Consider the following 16,285-nt stretch of genomic DNA (forward strand, 5'->3'; position numbering starts at 1 on the left):
TTCTGGCTGCGCCATTAACACGCGTATTTCATATTCCAAATCAGCTTGTTCCTGTTCTAAACGATGTTGGCGACGTCTGCAAGGTGAATAAAGTTTAGTTAAGCATGTAAAATAAACTTCTCCCACTAAAATACTTACAAATACATCAGCTCTGCTTGTCGGCGGAAGAGTTCATTTTTCTCATTTACTAATTCGAACAACTGTAAGATAAGATCTTCAACTTCTTTGGAGTTCTGCACACTATCAGTTGCGGTTGTACTTTTACCGTCACTCACATCTTCAGTTGGTTTACCTAAAGGTTCGCCATTTTGCCCTTCACAACGATCGCGTATCATTTTCTCTAATATGACACCTTGTTTCTCTAGACCCTGTTGCTGCACCTCAATTATTTCTAACTCGTGCCGAATTTCTTGTAATGGCAACATTTGTAACACTTTTTTAGGAGGTATAGGCAATGCGGGTGCCGGACCTTTACGTCTTTTCCATTTGCCATGCACTGATTTATTATAATGCAATGTCTCACCATCTTCAGCACCAGATGAAGCAGATATCTGTGATTGTCTATTACGATTTTTGGCCTCTTTATTGTCTTTCAACTTCTCTAATTGCCGATCGTGAGTCACTTCACCATTCAAATCGTCTAGCAAAGGATTCTTGTCGTGTGTGGGTGTGTCTATATTCGGAGGTATAATAACACGACGATAAACAACATTAGACTCTTCCTCATTTTGCAAATGCTGTTGTTCATGTTTGACGTCATCGCTTTTGCTCACATTCTCTTCATCCACATACTCATCATTTAGCAGGCTTGCATCTAATGGTATCAATCGTCTCGAACTTCGTCGACTTGTATCATCTTCCTCTTTATTGTCAATTCTTGACAACTGTTTACCCTCCAACAAAGCTTTTTCCTCGTCGGATAATGCCGAGTCTAATTCACTCTGCAGAGGGTAACTATGCAAGTTTTTTGACTCCGTACTAAGTTCTAATGTGATTTGTGGCAACAAAGTCGGATCCATACGCGCGGGTTTTGGTGGTGCTGGCGCTAAACGTTTCTTACTGGATTTGGGCGTGCCTACTGTACTCGAACTGGGCGTGGATGTAATGGAACCGTTCGGAGAGGCATTACTTGCAAACAGCTCTTTGACAGTTGGTGGGGGTGGCGCTGGTGCCTTGCGACTTTTACGCCCTCTTACGGTGCCACCGGAAGAAGATGTGAGCGAGTTATTTGAACCACGTACATCGGAGTTACGCTGTAGGCTTTGCGGCGTGGAAGTACCAAGCGAGTTGACACTGCCGTAATAGTCGCTGGAATTTTGAAGCACAAATTGTGAGTTTCTTTCTTGTGTGGATTTTGTGCTAAGACGTGGGGTTGGTTCCGGTGTAGGATTTTGTGATTGTGATCTAAGTTTGTGTGGTGGTATATACTTGTATTTTAGCATTTTTTCTTTACTTCTATTTTCTTTTTATGATTATTGTTTAGTAGTTAAATGTGATTGATAAGAATCATTTTTAAAATGAATAAGCATAAAAGGATTTACTAAAAAAATTAAAAATTATTGAATTACTTTTAAATAAAACTTTTACAATGTTAGATTTTCATATCAAGGCTACTTTGCATTATATTTTTAGAATCCAGAAGGCTACTTAATTAATGTTCTCTTCTCCGTTGAATTTAAAATAAACATTAATAATGAAGTATAATTTCACATTAAAAGCGTATCAAATAGTATACAAAATTTTTCTCATTAAAAATCGCACTAACCGCACTGAACCGCTCGTCGGTCTAAAGCAAACCGGCCAACACTTGCCAATGAATCCGACTGACCGCGGAGCAGAAGTAGAAAAAATATTTATTTCTTTTGAAGTACAATTTCGAAGTACAACAATAAAAAACTGAATTAACAAGCATAAATTTATTTATTTGTTAAAAATCATGTAGGAAAATGCGGAGAGCACCGGCAGCTGTTTTTTCAACGCCTAAACAAATATGAACGCACGAAATGGAAAGAAAACGCATTTGATATTAAAAAACAAACCAGAAATTGCAGAAATAGGTCTTCAGGTACTTTATGGAAAATCGCATAGGAAGAATGTATGTATGTACATGTGTGACCAGCGAGCAGTGAGCAGTGGTTGTTATGTAAGCACTTGTAAATTTGGAAAACATTGCAGTCATACGTTTGTATGTGACGAGTGACACCTATTGTCAGCAACTCACCCAGTAGTTAGTAGTTAGATTGTCAGGTTGTTAGTTTGTTAGGTTGTTGACCAAGCACACCATTAACAATAACAAAACCAAATAAACAACAAGTGTATTGTTGTCTCTAACAATAGACCAAAGACTGGTTAAAAGCTGAAGACCTGAAGAGCTGAAGAGCAACATGGAACAGAGAAGACATATAAAGGCGCAACAGAGCATAATTTGAATGAATTCTTTTTTCTTGAAATTAATATGCGACGCTATTGTGTCTTTTTTTTTTGTTTATATCTAAAGCTACTTAATAACAATATAAATTAAGAAATGGTCAAACAATAAACCAACCAGGTGAGTCCGGCATGAATATGAGAGTAGAGTACGTGGACTCCGATTACCAATCAACAAAAGCGGAACAATAACAGTTAGAATTATGACATAAGAAGCACTATAGTTGACCACGAACCATAAAATTCCAAACAAAATGCGTATATGAAAGTTTCATAAAAAGAATTTCAATTTAATAACTTCATAATTTACGCACAACAACAACAACAACAACAATAACAATAACCGCAACAACAAGAAGCAGTGTTCATAAAGCAAATTTTATTTCATAAAACACTCGGTTAAGTACATCATTATTTTGTTTATATTAATTGGCAATATAAAGCAGGCAAGAAACCTGGCAAAAGTACACCTACAAAGCACTTATGACGACGCTACATTAAATGCTCGCACGCCCACACCTGCTAATTTTGTTGTTTCTTAACTTGGAAATTGTTCCGCTGCAGTACTGAGAAGAACAAGGCAAACTTTAGATAAAGAAACTAACAAGAATTGTGTTTAATTGAAATATTCAAAGTACACAAAAAACCAAATGAATTAGAAAAAATTGCTTACTTCCGCTGTGGCTACAAAAATTCAAAGATACAAAGATATGACGAAACATCTTCAGTCAATGCATCTTTCAGCGTAAAGACAGAAGCAGTCGTCGAAGGAATGTCTCTGTTATCTCTTTTGAAATGTGAGAACTAACAAATGAAAACGATAAGGGAAGAACGCAATAGAAGATATTTATTTAACAAACAACAACTTACTTTGTATTCATTAGGAGCAATGACTTACCTAATCTAGTAGAGAAGAGGTGTCGCAACAGATTTCACACTTCCAACAGTTTATTGCAACTGATATTTTATAACTTTATCAAATACTGTAAAATTTACTTAAAGAACTTATACATAAAATAAATCTTCTTGATATTGTTTAGTGCATAAATCACACAATAATTGTGCACTATAATTATTAGAGTAGAAGGTCGGATCTGTGCCTTCGGACAACAGAAGTGTACACTATTGTAAACCATTGTGTTATATATATAATATTTATTATATATTCAAACAATCTCACCAATCCTGGAATACTAATCCAAGTTAGAAAAAGATGGCGTACAAATCTCATATTCTAAGTTAGTTACTACGAATAAAGTAACACACGCTTGTATACCTGGATATAAGAGATTCCTCAATAAAAGGGGGGTGAAACAATTCTATTCACTGGTTCGAAATCATATGCCAAACTACATCTGTGCTGAAAAATATCGTATATAAACTGTATGAGAGTACCTCCAGCAGAGGTGTCCAAAAGCACATTCGAATCAACAGTAAAAATGGCAGGTAGTTCAGCCTAAGTAGTTCTAAGCTATAACACAGTAAGATAAAAATGAAAACATTTTTTTTCTAAAAAATCAGAAAACAAAATCTAGTGTCACACTATGAATAATTATTCACTGACTTTCTAACTGAACATACTGCTTTTTGCTACCATCTTTCAAAGATGAAACAAAACCGACACCGAAAACTGCAGATTTTGTGAAATGCAGACCGAATTGGCGGCTTATTTTACCTACTCGTGCCGTACGAATCACTCAGAAGGGTCTTGAACTAAAAACAAATTAAGAGGCTTTTAGTATAGCGAATAGTGTTGACCAAGAGCAGATTCATTTTCAAGAGTAGTATTTAATCATACGAGTATCTTAAACTTTTTCATCTTCCAACACAATCTCTTCAAATGCAATTAATTCTTTTTAAATTATTAATTCAATTAAGAATTATGATAAGTAAATCATTGCAATATCCAACAAAGACCACAGCATCAATAATAGCATTTTCGCTTTATTCTTTTTATCTAAAACAAACACCTCATGAAAGTTTACTTAATAATAATATTGTACCAATCATTTATAAAATAAGTTGAAGACTTAAAACAAAAAGCAGACAAATTAATAATGTGAAGGAAATGGTTTCCTTTTTATTCACCACGAGTATTTACATAATCATATAAAAAAGAGGATATCATTATTAGATAAATGCTTATTAAACTAATTAAAAAATAAATCTTGTTTTATACTAAAAAAGTTTATTAACATTTCTTATGAGAAAGTTTCATGAAGAACGAGTATCATGCAGTTTCCACAACAAAAACAAAAAATTTTACAAATATATTTAGAAGAAATTCAAAAACTATATTTTATCCACAACATGTAATAAATAGATTATATTAAAATTTGTCTTCATTTTAGAGAGTTCAAATCTAGAGTACGTGCTACGAAATGCATAGACACAATCACTACAATTTAAATGTGTATGTTACGCATGATAAAGCCGATCTAATCACACAATTAAAGATTACAAGAGAACCATACAAATATCCTCAACTCCATTTACTAAGGTAAATCAGGTCTTTCTAACTATTAAATAGAATTTATATCAATTATGAAGTGAACTCTTTCACATCTCTCACGCATGCAGTTAATGAACATTTATACCTACTAAATTAAATTAAAACAAAAAAAATAAAAAAAGACGAAGAGAAGAACTGAAAATAATGTATAAAAAAGTGCTAATTAACTGTATGGATTAAAAATAAGAACAAATTTCTTTAGAAAACTTCAATGTTAAAAACAATCAAATGTTATTTTCCTATTACATCTGAATGAAACGAGTAGAATGGAATAAATACATAGTAACTTACTATAACATAGTTCTTAATTTACTCCACTTTATTAAGGTTGTTCAGATTTTTACAAAAGAAAAGAATAGAAATTAATAGGGTACTTTCGACCGATCAAAGCTTTACGAACTTTCGACTTTAACTAGCCAGAAGAAAATAGTTCCCCCAATAATTTTTTGATATCAGATCGTGATTAGTTGATGATCAAGCTATAGCATCTTTCTTTTGGCACAGATCAAAGCCTGTCAAGCCTGACAGGGAATGTGACTGGATGATATTGGTTTCAAACAGAGCTGGCATATCTTTCAAACAAAGGCCACATATCATCCCGTTAAGCAAGCTTATATTGTTGAGATGGTCAGTGAGACCATGGTGAGTAAAGTAACGGTTTTACATAGTTGTAGAAACAAACCAGCTCTGTTGAGATACTGCACTGAGGTCTTTAATTTAATAGTGACTTCTCATCGGAGACTGATTGTGTACTAACTTATCCACAATAAGACCCCGATCTACAGAAATGAATAGATAATACAGTCTAGGTGAAATTGCCATTAATCCCAGTGTAATTAAGTAGAAAGAAAAGCACTACATGGTAACACTGAAACCTGTGCCTCGGTCATTTTTCTAACCACATATTATGTCATCAAATCTTTTTATAAGTTTTCTGTGGTAGAGAAAACGTGACAATAGACTATATTAAAAAAAGTTCTACTCATATCATATCCAGATTAAAAACCTTAAATATTTTCATTTTGAAGATTTCTTGTCACACTTGAAAACCCAATTAAAGACATTGTAAAAATTGTTAAAATTTATGATAATGAGTAATTAATACATAATTAGTTGACATTTTAAGTAAACTTAAGCAAAATAAAATTCAAATGAAGTTTAAAACAAGTGCAAAAATTTTTACTATTCATTTTTTAAGGTAAATTATGTCACTGCCGCCACATGTGGTATTAACAATAATTGCAATCTTTATAGCTGAATGAAGTAAAATATGTAAAAAAAATACAAATACATTAATGTTATTTGCAGTAATCGGAGCAACGCAATTAAATGCAATTTAAATTAAAAACTTTAAGTTGTAAGAAGGCGACGAGTTGCAAAAGGAAGGAAAGTCCAATAAGTGTTAAGAGCTTAAATAGCAAAAAATCTATAATACAAAATCTATTAATTCTTAATTATAGTGAACTAATACTAATGCTACTTTAAATGAAACAATAAAATTTAAATAAAATAATATAATTCTTCATATTAGTTTTAAAAGCATGCAATTGAACAGACAGCACCTATTAAGGTGTCGGTTTTACTCTTAATACTCCTGAAATAACAACAATGATCTATAGATATTTTGTGATAACAAAAAGATTATAAAATATTAGATTAGTAATAAAACTATATTCGTTCTAAGTTCGTTCACTTAGGCGCAATTTATTCCACAACTATTGAATTATGTTGACCTTTTGACATTGAACGGAAATACTTTATCATTATCTAAACCTATTATTTGACAAGTAAAGCTGTGGAAATCAAAGGGTTTAAAAGAAACGAAATAAGTACCTACGTGATTATCTTACATCGGATATAGATAAAAAAAACTATAAAGACGCTTATAGCCAGACATAAACACAGCGTAAAGTATAAAAATAATATTAAGTCAAAAAGAGCACAGTGTGAAGCCCATTGTATCACATTAAAACAAGACTCGGACGGACCTTGATAATGTAAAGGTGTTACATCAAGAAAAAAATATATGAAACCGCTTTTTCCTAGAAATGCTCTACATTCTACAAACTCCTAGTGACACCAGACTCAATTATAAAACTGACATACAACACTTTAACAAATCCGGAAGAGGATAAATATATCTAAGTTTATGAAAGAGGCACAATAGATTTATAGGTCGCAGTGCAAATTCCTCAATATATATATATGTGATGCACCGGAAGTGAAACTATTTATTCAATTATTCATTTACTTAGATTTTCCACGAATACTCAATTGACCAGACAACTTCTTTTCTCGTTGATTTCAGATACAATGACATTAATGATCTATGAATATTTTGTGATAAATGAAACAATTTTATGGTAAATATAGCAATTCGTGACAAATCAATAAAAAAGGAGTAGCACAAGATACGATCGTATTCAAAAATTACACCGGAAGTGAAACTATCTACTCCATGTTCGGTCACTTAGGCTACTTAACACAATTCTTCACAATTATTATCTATTTTTTACTTTAATAGAAAACTGCGGCAAATAGAGCAATGGGAAGTTTGAAAGTCTTTAATTGAAGTTAAATGGCGATTTGCTTGCTTAAGAGTTTTTTCACTTGAAGTTTCTTTCCAAATCATGTAATTGTCATTAGCAATGCAGAAAGTTCAAAACTCCAGTGCCACAACACGAATTCGTACTTTCCGTTCTTGACTCGTTAAACCCGCGGCGCTTTGAGTGTAAAATTTAGTATGACAATGAATCTTCTTCTACCGCACAATAAACCGCTAAACCGTTTACAAGTGACAAATAATTTAAACTTTTTCTTGTTCTTTATTGTTTTTCTTGTTTTTTATTCTTAACTCATTTAAAGTTTATTTAAACGTTCAACGTTTAACGTTAAATGCGGTTAACGCGCCGCAACTATTTTGAATGAAGTCTACGGGTACTATGAGGTATGAAGTTTTTATTATTCGTAGCCGTTTATTCCACTGAGCTGCATTTGCACTATGCGGCGATATGCGGCGATATGCGCTGTGCGATATGAGTGGAATGTGCTTGAGACACGCTTAACTGTGAGATATGTATCTGAGTATCTGAGTGACTTGTATTTGCACGCAACTCACTCAATCAACTGCTGCTTATTGAAGACATTTGCGATATGCATGATTTGTTATAATTTCATTTAACTTTTAATTGCATGTGGGCAGTTTTGTTTAAATTATTACACTTCGATTTATCTTTTCGCTACTTGGATTATCCATTTTCAAGTTTTAGGTTCCCATACAAATGCAAATTAAACTCAATTGCCATATTTGCCTAGACAACTTAAAATTCATATTTTTACAATGATTTTTAATTGGCTTTAGTGTTTTTTTTTTCAAGTTCAAGTTGTTTAGAGTTCAACCGATTATAATTTACATAAAGATCGAAGTCGTATTGCGTTTACTAGAGCAACTAAACACACCACCATATAAATAAATATAAATTAATTGATTAATAAATTAATATACAATACAAATTGCATGTAGTTCACACTAGCCGACCGTAAACTACACTACAGAGGTCATTCTTTATACTTAGAATGGAATAAAAATAGACGAATCCCTTTATTTTGTTAAGAATACTATATTCTTTTAAGATGATTAAAAACTCAAAAGCGCAACTTGAGCATTTAATAAGAATACTGATAATTATAAATAGTTCTTAAGCGAATTAAATAGATCAATAAACGCAGAATCCCGTCTCAGCGAAGACGACCTTGCTTAAGTCCTATGAAGTGAACCCACAGAGAACTTTTAAGGCATTAGCTGACTGTACAAATTTTACATACTTTACATATTCTAAACCAGAAAACCACTGTGTCGGGTAAAAGGTGAATATTTTGAAGATGCGGGAGCATTTACCAACATGACAGTGTATTTACCAACATTTCTTTCTTCTTACTATATAGCCTGGACCGCAGAACCACTGTGCTTTCAATGTACACATAAGAAATATCACATAGATTTAAAAGATAAGAACAAATAATGAATAGCGATCTTGTGCCGAGTCCCAGATAGTGGCAGAGAAGATATTTTTCTATCCTTTCATCAGTCTTCAATTGCGACAGTAGTTGTTAAGGTATATTAGCTGCAACTATTCACAAAGAACTTATATTACAAAAAAAATTTAAACCTGTTCTATAAATTATGTATATATTCGAAAACTAAAAGTTAGTTACGAACAGTAAGCATACTAGAATATTAAGCACTACTTACAATAACACTCTAACGAAGGGTAGATATAATAAACTTAAAACCTATTACAACATGGATTTTGATTAGTCCAACATGGGTTAGACTAATCAACTTTCACCCAAGTAAAAGTTCTAGAAGATTAAGCACGTCTTACAATTACAAGAATAAAACATCATTAGTTAACTTGTAAACAAGTAAGCTTTATCATTATCGACGATTAAGCACGACTTTAATTAAAAAAATGTATCTAAGAAATAATGCACCAGAATTATTGCACTATTCGCAGAGATAACTTGCTGGTTGGAATAATGAACTAGAAATAATAATGGAATAATGAACTGGCTTCCAAAAACGGCCGGATCTACATCCCGTTCAACATCTCCCAAAGAGTTTACACAAGCAGATTCAGGCGGGCTACAACAGCAACAACTTAATACACTACACACCGGGTCTCCTCTTAAAGTCAGTCAATAACACAGATGATCAATTATCAACTTTCATTCATTAATCACGTCGCGGACCACAGCAACAATCTTTCAAACTTTTACTACAAGGGTGGGCAATTTTTGTTATGATTTCACAGTAAACGGAGCAATGTCGAAAAATATGCCAGCGGCCTATTACCCTATACACCACTATATCCCTAATTTGGATTACACTATATCCATAGTGAGTACTATAAAACTGATATCGTAATGTTTGCCTCCGGCTTAGCTAATTGGTAAGAATCTTTAATCAATTATAACACATTGTCCACATAATCTTTCTGTATAGGAACTGCTTTGGTACGTACAACTACAACAATAATAACGCAATGAAAGCAGTCTATTTAGAAATCAAAATAATAAATCTTTGATTATAAATGCAATAAAATTAAATCCTTGCTTATTCATTTTAAAATCAATTTTTGTATGAAGATAAAGTGTGTATAATTTATAATTAAACAAAATACTTACACATGCGATCTGGGAGTAGGTACAGGCGTCCTTTTAGTAAGCGAAGAAGACAGGCTTGAGCGTCTTGAAAAGTTTTGATCATCATCGGTGTCATCACCAAATGGATTACGTGATATGCGTGGTGGCGGTGGACGTGGTGGTGGTACTTTCGTTGATGATGGCGTCGATGCTGCAGTGGAACTGTGTGATTTCTCCAATTCAATCTCATCATCCGAGCTATCAAACGGATTTGAATTTTGTGCTTTTTGTTTGGAAGTTTTACTAAACGAAGCGTTTGAGTTAACGGAATGTCTAAGGTTTTCCTTATTTACAGTTTCTTCATCTTCATCTTCATCATCTGATTTGAATGGATTCAAATCTTCGGGATAGTCTTCACTTGCATGTCTTGTCTCCGCCGTCTTCGTACTAACTTCTACAGTTTGATTTCTATCCATTACTTTTTTGTTACTTTCAATTTCTTTTTGCTTAAATTCTACATTTTCATTTTCATTTTCATTGTCTTTTGTTTTCATATCTAAAGGCACTTCATTAAGACTACTTGGCGTTTCAGTTTCAGGTTGCACTATGGTTTCTTCAACGGCTGACTGGCTTGGCTTGATTTCAGGCTTTTCAGTTTCAGTAGCAACTTCAGTTTCCATTTGCTGCACATGTACGTGCAATGTTGATTTGTCGTCACTTTTCTCTGTTATGAGTTCATGTGCATTTTCTTCAGCATTAGAATTTGTGGGAATTGCAATAGTTTTATTATTTTCTAAGGTTACGTTTTCATTATTTATATCTATATGATTATTATTATTATTTTCGTTATTTGAAATTACTTCAAATTGTTGCAGACGCGCGCGTACTACACTCAGACGTTCTGTAGTTGCTGCATCTTCTGGCTGCAATTGATGCTCTTCTATGGACTTCACAGGTTTTTCACGCAATTCCACAGTGTCTGGCATTACAGTGTCTGCATCAATAGATTCTGCACTCTCATTCTTCATTTCAACGTCTACTGTAGACTTATCTGTATTATTGTCAGCGCTTTGTGTCTGCGCTGCAGTTCTCAATGTATCTGCAGCTATGTCTTTGGTAACACAATCATTATCATTAGTTTCACTTAAGACTAAATTGATTTCATTGCTTTTTTGTGTTAAATTGCTTGCTTTTGCTGTAGTTGTTGCTGTTGTTGTTTCATTTGTTGTTGTAGGATCTTTGTCCAAGATAGGAGTATAACTGTGATTGTTATTTGAATTGTCACTTGATGAAGTTGTTATTCTTGGTACCGCAACTGGTGTTGTTGTGGTATTTAAATTTAATTGCAATTCACTCTTCCTTCTCTCCGGCGAATCATGTTCGTTACTGGTCTTTGTAGTTTTCTCGTGCTGTGCTGTTGTGCTGCTTAATTGCAGTTGTGCGGTAGCTGTGAACCTTTTGTTAGCTATTGGTGTTGTTGTAGCAGAAACTGTTACTTCCGCTGGTGGTTGCGATTTCGGCAAAGCTGGTGGCGGCGCATTGTCTAAACTTAATTCAGCATGTGTCTCATTGTCAGTTTCAGTATCTGAAGTATCCATTTGGGTGTCAGTTTTACTGTCTTCAGTAACGGATATCGGTTCACTATTCGCTTCTGGTTCATTTTCACCATCGATAGTATCGTTGAGGAATGTATTGAAAGCACTGTTCATTTTATATTGTGCTGCATTTGCTTCCATGTGCTTAAGACTCTTCGATTTTTCCTCATCGCTAACACTCTTCTGCAGCAGTTTATGATTTTGAATTGTTTTGCTATCCTCAACTGGTTTAGTTTTCTCGAAGAAAGCTAAACGATCTGCAATGGAACTACGCACATTTCTTGACTGCGGACCAGAAGCTACAGCTGTACTTGTACTTGCTAAATTGTCTGCAGTATGATCACTTAAGGGTGTACGCAGTTGTACGCTACTGGTGGATACATCAGCAGCGAGCACTTCTTCATCTGGACAAGTTTCGCAGCAGTACTCATCATCTACTTCTGTCTCATAGAAGCTGCCTGGAGAGAGTTGTGAACCGCATCGTGCACATTTAAGGCAAGTACGATGATAAGTTCTTTTGCCAACTGTTAGACGTTCTGCTAAAAACACTGGCAACTGACACTTTTGACAGGGATCACGCCTGGGAACACCAACGTGAGCCATCTACAAATAATAAAACTCAATTATTATTGTTGAAAACGAGATTTAAACATATTTATTAGATTTTATTAGTAAACTTTATTAATACATTTTTAGAGTAAATAAATAATTCATTCATTTAAATTTCTTGAGTAAAGAAATATATTTTAAAGGTTTTTTGGAGTTGCAGATGACCTTTTGCACATAAAAGGAACCCTATTTCTCAATGATAGTCAAAAAATAATAAATATGGCTTTGCTGGACTTCTCTCTACATTACAACATTTTAAACGTCTTAAATTATTTCTTAGGATACAAAAACTTATAGCAATTAAATTAGATTCTCCTCTTATATTCAAACCATCCGTAGTTAAAATTCAAGAAGATTTATTTTTTGTAAAGCTGATCTACTCTTTTAAAAATGAAGATTTATTTCCAAGTTCCACATCTATGATATCTATGATAAGCTTTCAATAGTTCGAAAGTTTATAAAGTAGATACCTTAATCTAACTATATACCATATATTTTCGAAATATCAAATATTTATAAAGATAATAATTAATCGATGGTATACATTGAAAAGAAAGCAACTTCTACACAAAATTATTGTGTTTATTTAATATATAAACAATTTTATAGAAATATTCCGAACTAAATTCTTTCTAAAATTATTAATATTTTACTTGAAAACTTTAATCGAACTCATAATATAATTTCAAAAAAACCCATTCTAACAATTATGTTTATCTTAGCACTTATTGAGTAATATAATTAAAAGTATAAACAATTTCAAAATTAAAGAATTCTTTGGCATTGCATAGATCAACTGTAGGAATTTTGAAATACCAGAATGTTTAAAACTCGATAATAAAAAGAAACAATGAATATGATTATAAATATAAATATAAAACTTATCATCAAACATTCATGAGGTGCTTAACATTTCAAAGCCTATACTGAAAAATTTTAAAACCATATCAGAAGTTAAAAGATAATAAAATATAGAGCCGCAAAAAAAAAATATATATATATATAAATATATATTTAAGAGATATTGGTTGGACAAAATAAATCAATTATTTAAGTGAACTCTGTATATTATCATGAAAAAATGTCTTCATCCGAATATGTATTCCTTTTGTTTATTTGTAGGTAGTTCTAGGTCACATAGTACAGTACATGCTATGGATCAATTCTTTTTATTTTAAGACTTACAAAGCAATAAGTGACAGAATTAGACAATATCTATATCTACATTCCAACAAAGGCCCTGAGTTGGGATTGAAATTACTAAATAAATTTAATTCGTAATAAATAGATTATGTTAAGATAACGATCATTAGTTATTAATATTGATGCTATTTAAAATTTTAACTAATTAGTAGAAATAATTGGTTTGTGAAAATTGAGGATTTAAGCTTTTATGAAAACTAAACGAATTGTTTGATGATATTTTTTGTTTAGCATTAAGTAGCCTCAAAGGAAACATGACAAAACTAATTTTGCTTATAAATCTGCAAAAAATAATATTTAGGTTTTAAATAAAAATAAATATATATAAAATCTACTTTCTTACTATCAATATAAATGTATGGGACTAAAATAAAATAGAAATGAAGAGGGGATTGATTCTCAGTGGAACGAAGCAATGCGACAATTGCAGATCTTTTGTACTGCTAACCTTCCCTCTAACTGAACAGAATAAAGATAATAAGTATTTAATAAGTATTTGTATATCAATAATAATTTTTTTAAAATATATTAATTATTAATAACAATTAAATTGTTCAAACTACGATTTATTTGCATGCTAAACAATATACCATTATTTGTTCGATAAATCGTTGCATACTTTCAGGCGCCAACATATAAAACCCTTAACATACAATAATTAATACATGAATTACCATAAACATTTTTAGGCGTATTCACTCTTCACATAAATCGATACAGAACAATGAGAATGGGTTAAAATGTGAGTGAGAGATGGATGACAACTAACGAAGAAGAACACAAGAAAGAAAGCAACAAATAAGCAAAATTGCAAAAAAAAAAAGCAAAACAGAGAAGGATAGACAATATAGAACACAGATTTTTAGTCACACCATTCTATTGAGCTAAATATCTATTTTAGACTATATGTTTTAGTTACTTACTTATATCTAAAGTAGGTTAGTAACAGATTTTAGTAATTATTGTTATTCTATACTTTACATTAAGCTTACCTGTATTTCAACGCAATTTTAAAGCCGATTTTAAAGTTGTTATTGTATATGTATATGTGTATCTATGTGCGTGTACTTAAAGTGTAGATGTAAATGTGTGTAAATATGCATTAATAGTTGAAGATACTAAGATTTTTTACATTGCTTTAAAATGCGAAACGTTTAAAATTGAAACATTTGCAGTTGGAAGCGACGCACTTTTTGTTTAGATTTTACTCTTGTGACTCAAGTGACTCAAATATTCGATTTTTATTTATTATTTATTTTATTTTTATATATTTTCAGATTTAACACATACAAGCGAAATCATTTAAAAAAATAAAATCAATTAATTTTTTTTTTAATTTAAACTTAATTATAATGAACTTAATGTTTTTTTTTTTTTGTTATTTAATAAACTCTTTTAACATGTATAATGATATATAATAAGGTGATGTGTGAGATACTTTTATTTGCTTATGATTATCTTTAAGATTCAATTTTATTTAATTTGTTTATATATAATATATTTTTTATTAATAAATTGTTCAAGTGTTTTAAGTTTGTTCTGGATGCTTTTATTAATTATTTTTGTTTTATTTTTTCATTTGTTCGATTAGCACTTTTTGTTCTAAAAGTAACTGAGCATTCTTTTCTTTTTTGTTCTTGTAATTTCTTAACAAAATATTTCTGGTTTGTATTGTCCCATTATGTCCAGACTTTTATCATCCTGTGTTGTACCAAAAATGAATGAAAAAAAGAGAAAATACGAATATTTATAGATGACTTTTTTTAACAAATACAAAATATATAGTAAATGTCAAAATTTAATTGCGAAATTAACGAGGGTTAAGGGTTCAGGTTAGGGTTTGTTAATATTGGTGTACAAAGTTAAAAACTGTTTAGTAAGAATTAAAGCGTGCTTATATATTTCTACAAAAATATACTTATTTTTTTATTATTAGTATAAAAATACAATAATTAACGAAATTATGAAAAGAATGTTAGAGAAAAAATTTCTGTTAGTGCTTTAAAGCAGCAGCAATTTTGTTAATGCTTTTCGACGAGTGCATTCCAAAAGTACTCCGAAAGGCTTTATAAAATTTCAATTATTTACTCTTAGATACTTTAAATGTTTACATACAGTTCTTTATTTTTTGTTTTAAGTTAATCAATATATAGATAGATTTTTTTACATATTTCTTTATATACAATAGCTACGGAACTTAAACTCGATTATTGTTAAAACTGATTTCCTATTCTAAGCTATATCAGCAGCTTCACTTAAAGTTCCAGCTGTTATATACAATAAATTAAAATCTGAGATTCATGCAGCAAATATTTTTTAATATATATAATTTATCACGAATTTAGAGAAACAGCTTTTGTGTTAATAAACTTTTTAACATCCAATTTTATCAGAACCATTTATTAGAGTCCAAAAAAAATTAAAATAACTCGAGCGTGCACAGAAGCAATTAAAGCTGCGTTAGTCGATAAAAATTAGCTTCCTACATGAAAATAAATTAAATTAAATATTCCAGAACTAGTCAAATTTGACAGAAAATGTATCTAAATGAATATATATATATACAAAATTGTATACATATAATTACATATAAATTATATATATATAAAAATTAATTATTTCACTTCCTTTGAAATTAGTTTTGATTACTTTCCAAACAGACTGTGGAAAATAAGCAAAAATATTTGATGGGAAAAATGTTTTAAAAATTTTATTAATACATATAATATAATTTATTATATACACTAATTATTATTATATACAAAATAGTAATATTTTAAAAAAATTAATATCT

At 31.3% G+C, this 16,285-nt stretch overlaps 1 protein-coding gene across 1 annotated transcript; it reads right to left on the reverse strand.

Annotated features, from left to right (window-relative positions):
- On the reverse strand, positions 1-12,282 carry LOC119666288 (MICAL-like protein 1; the record flags this gene model as incomplete). Its single annotated transcript, XM_038075569.1, is given in 3 exon segments — positions 1-76; positions 139-1,404; positions 10,127-12,282. Coding segments are annotated over 3 exon segments (3,498 nt in total), but the record flags the coding sequence as incomplete, so codon positions are not given.
- Between the last annotated feature and the right edge of the window lie 4,003 nt (positions 12,283-16,285).

Source organism: Teleopsis dalmanni, chromosome 1 (genome assembly GCF_002237135.1).
Source record: "Teleopsis dalmanni isolate 2A chromosome 1, ASM223713v2, whole genome shotgun sequence".
Taxonomy (NCBI): Eukaryota; Metazoa; Arthropoda; class Insecta; order Diptera; family Diopsidae; genus Teleopsis; species Teleopsis dalmanni.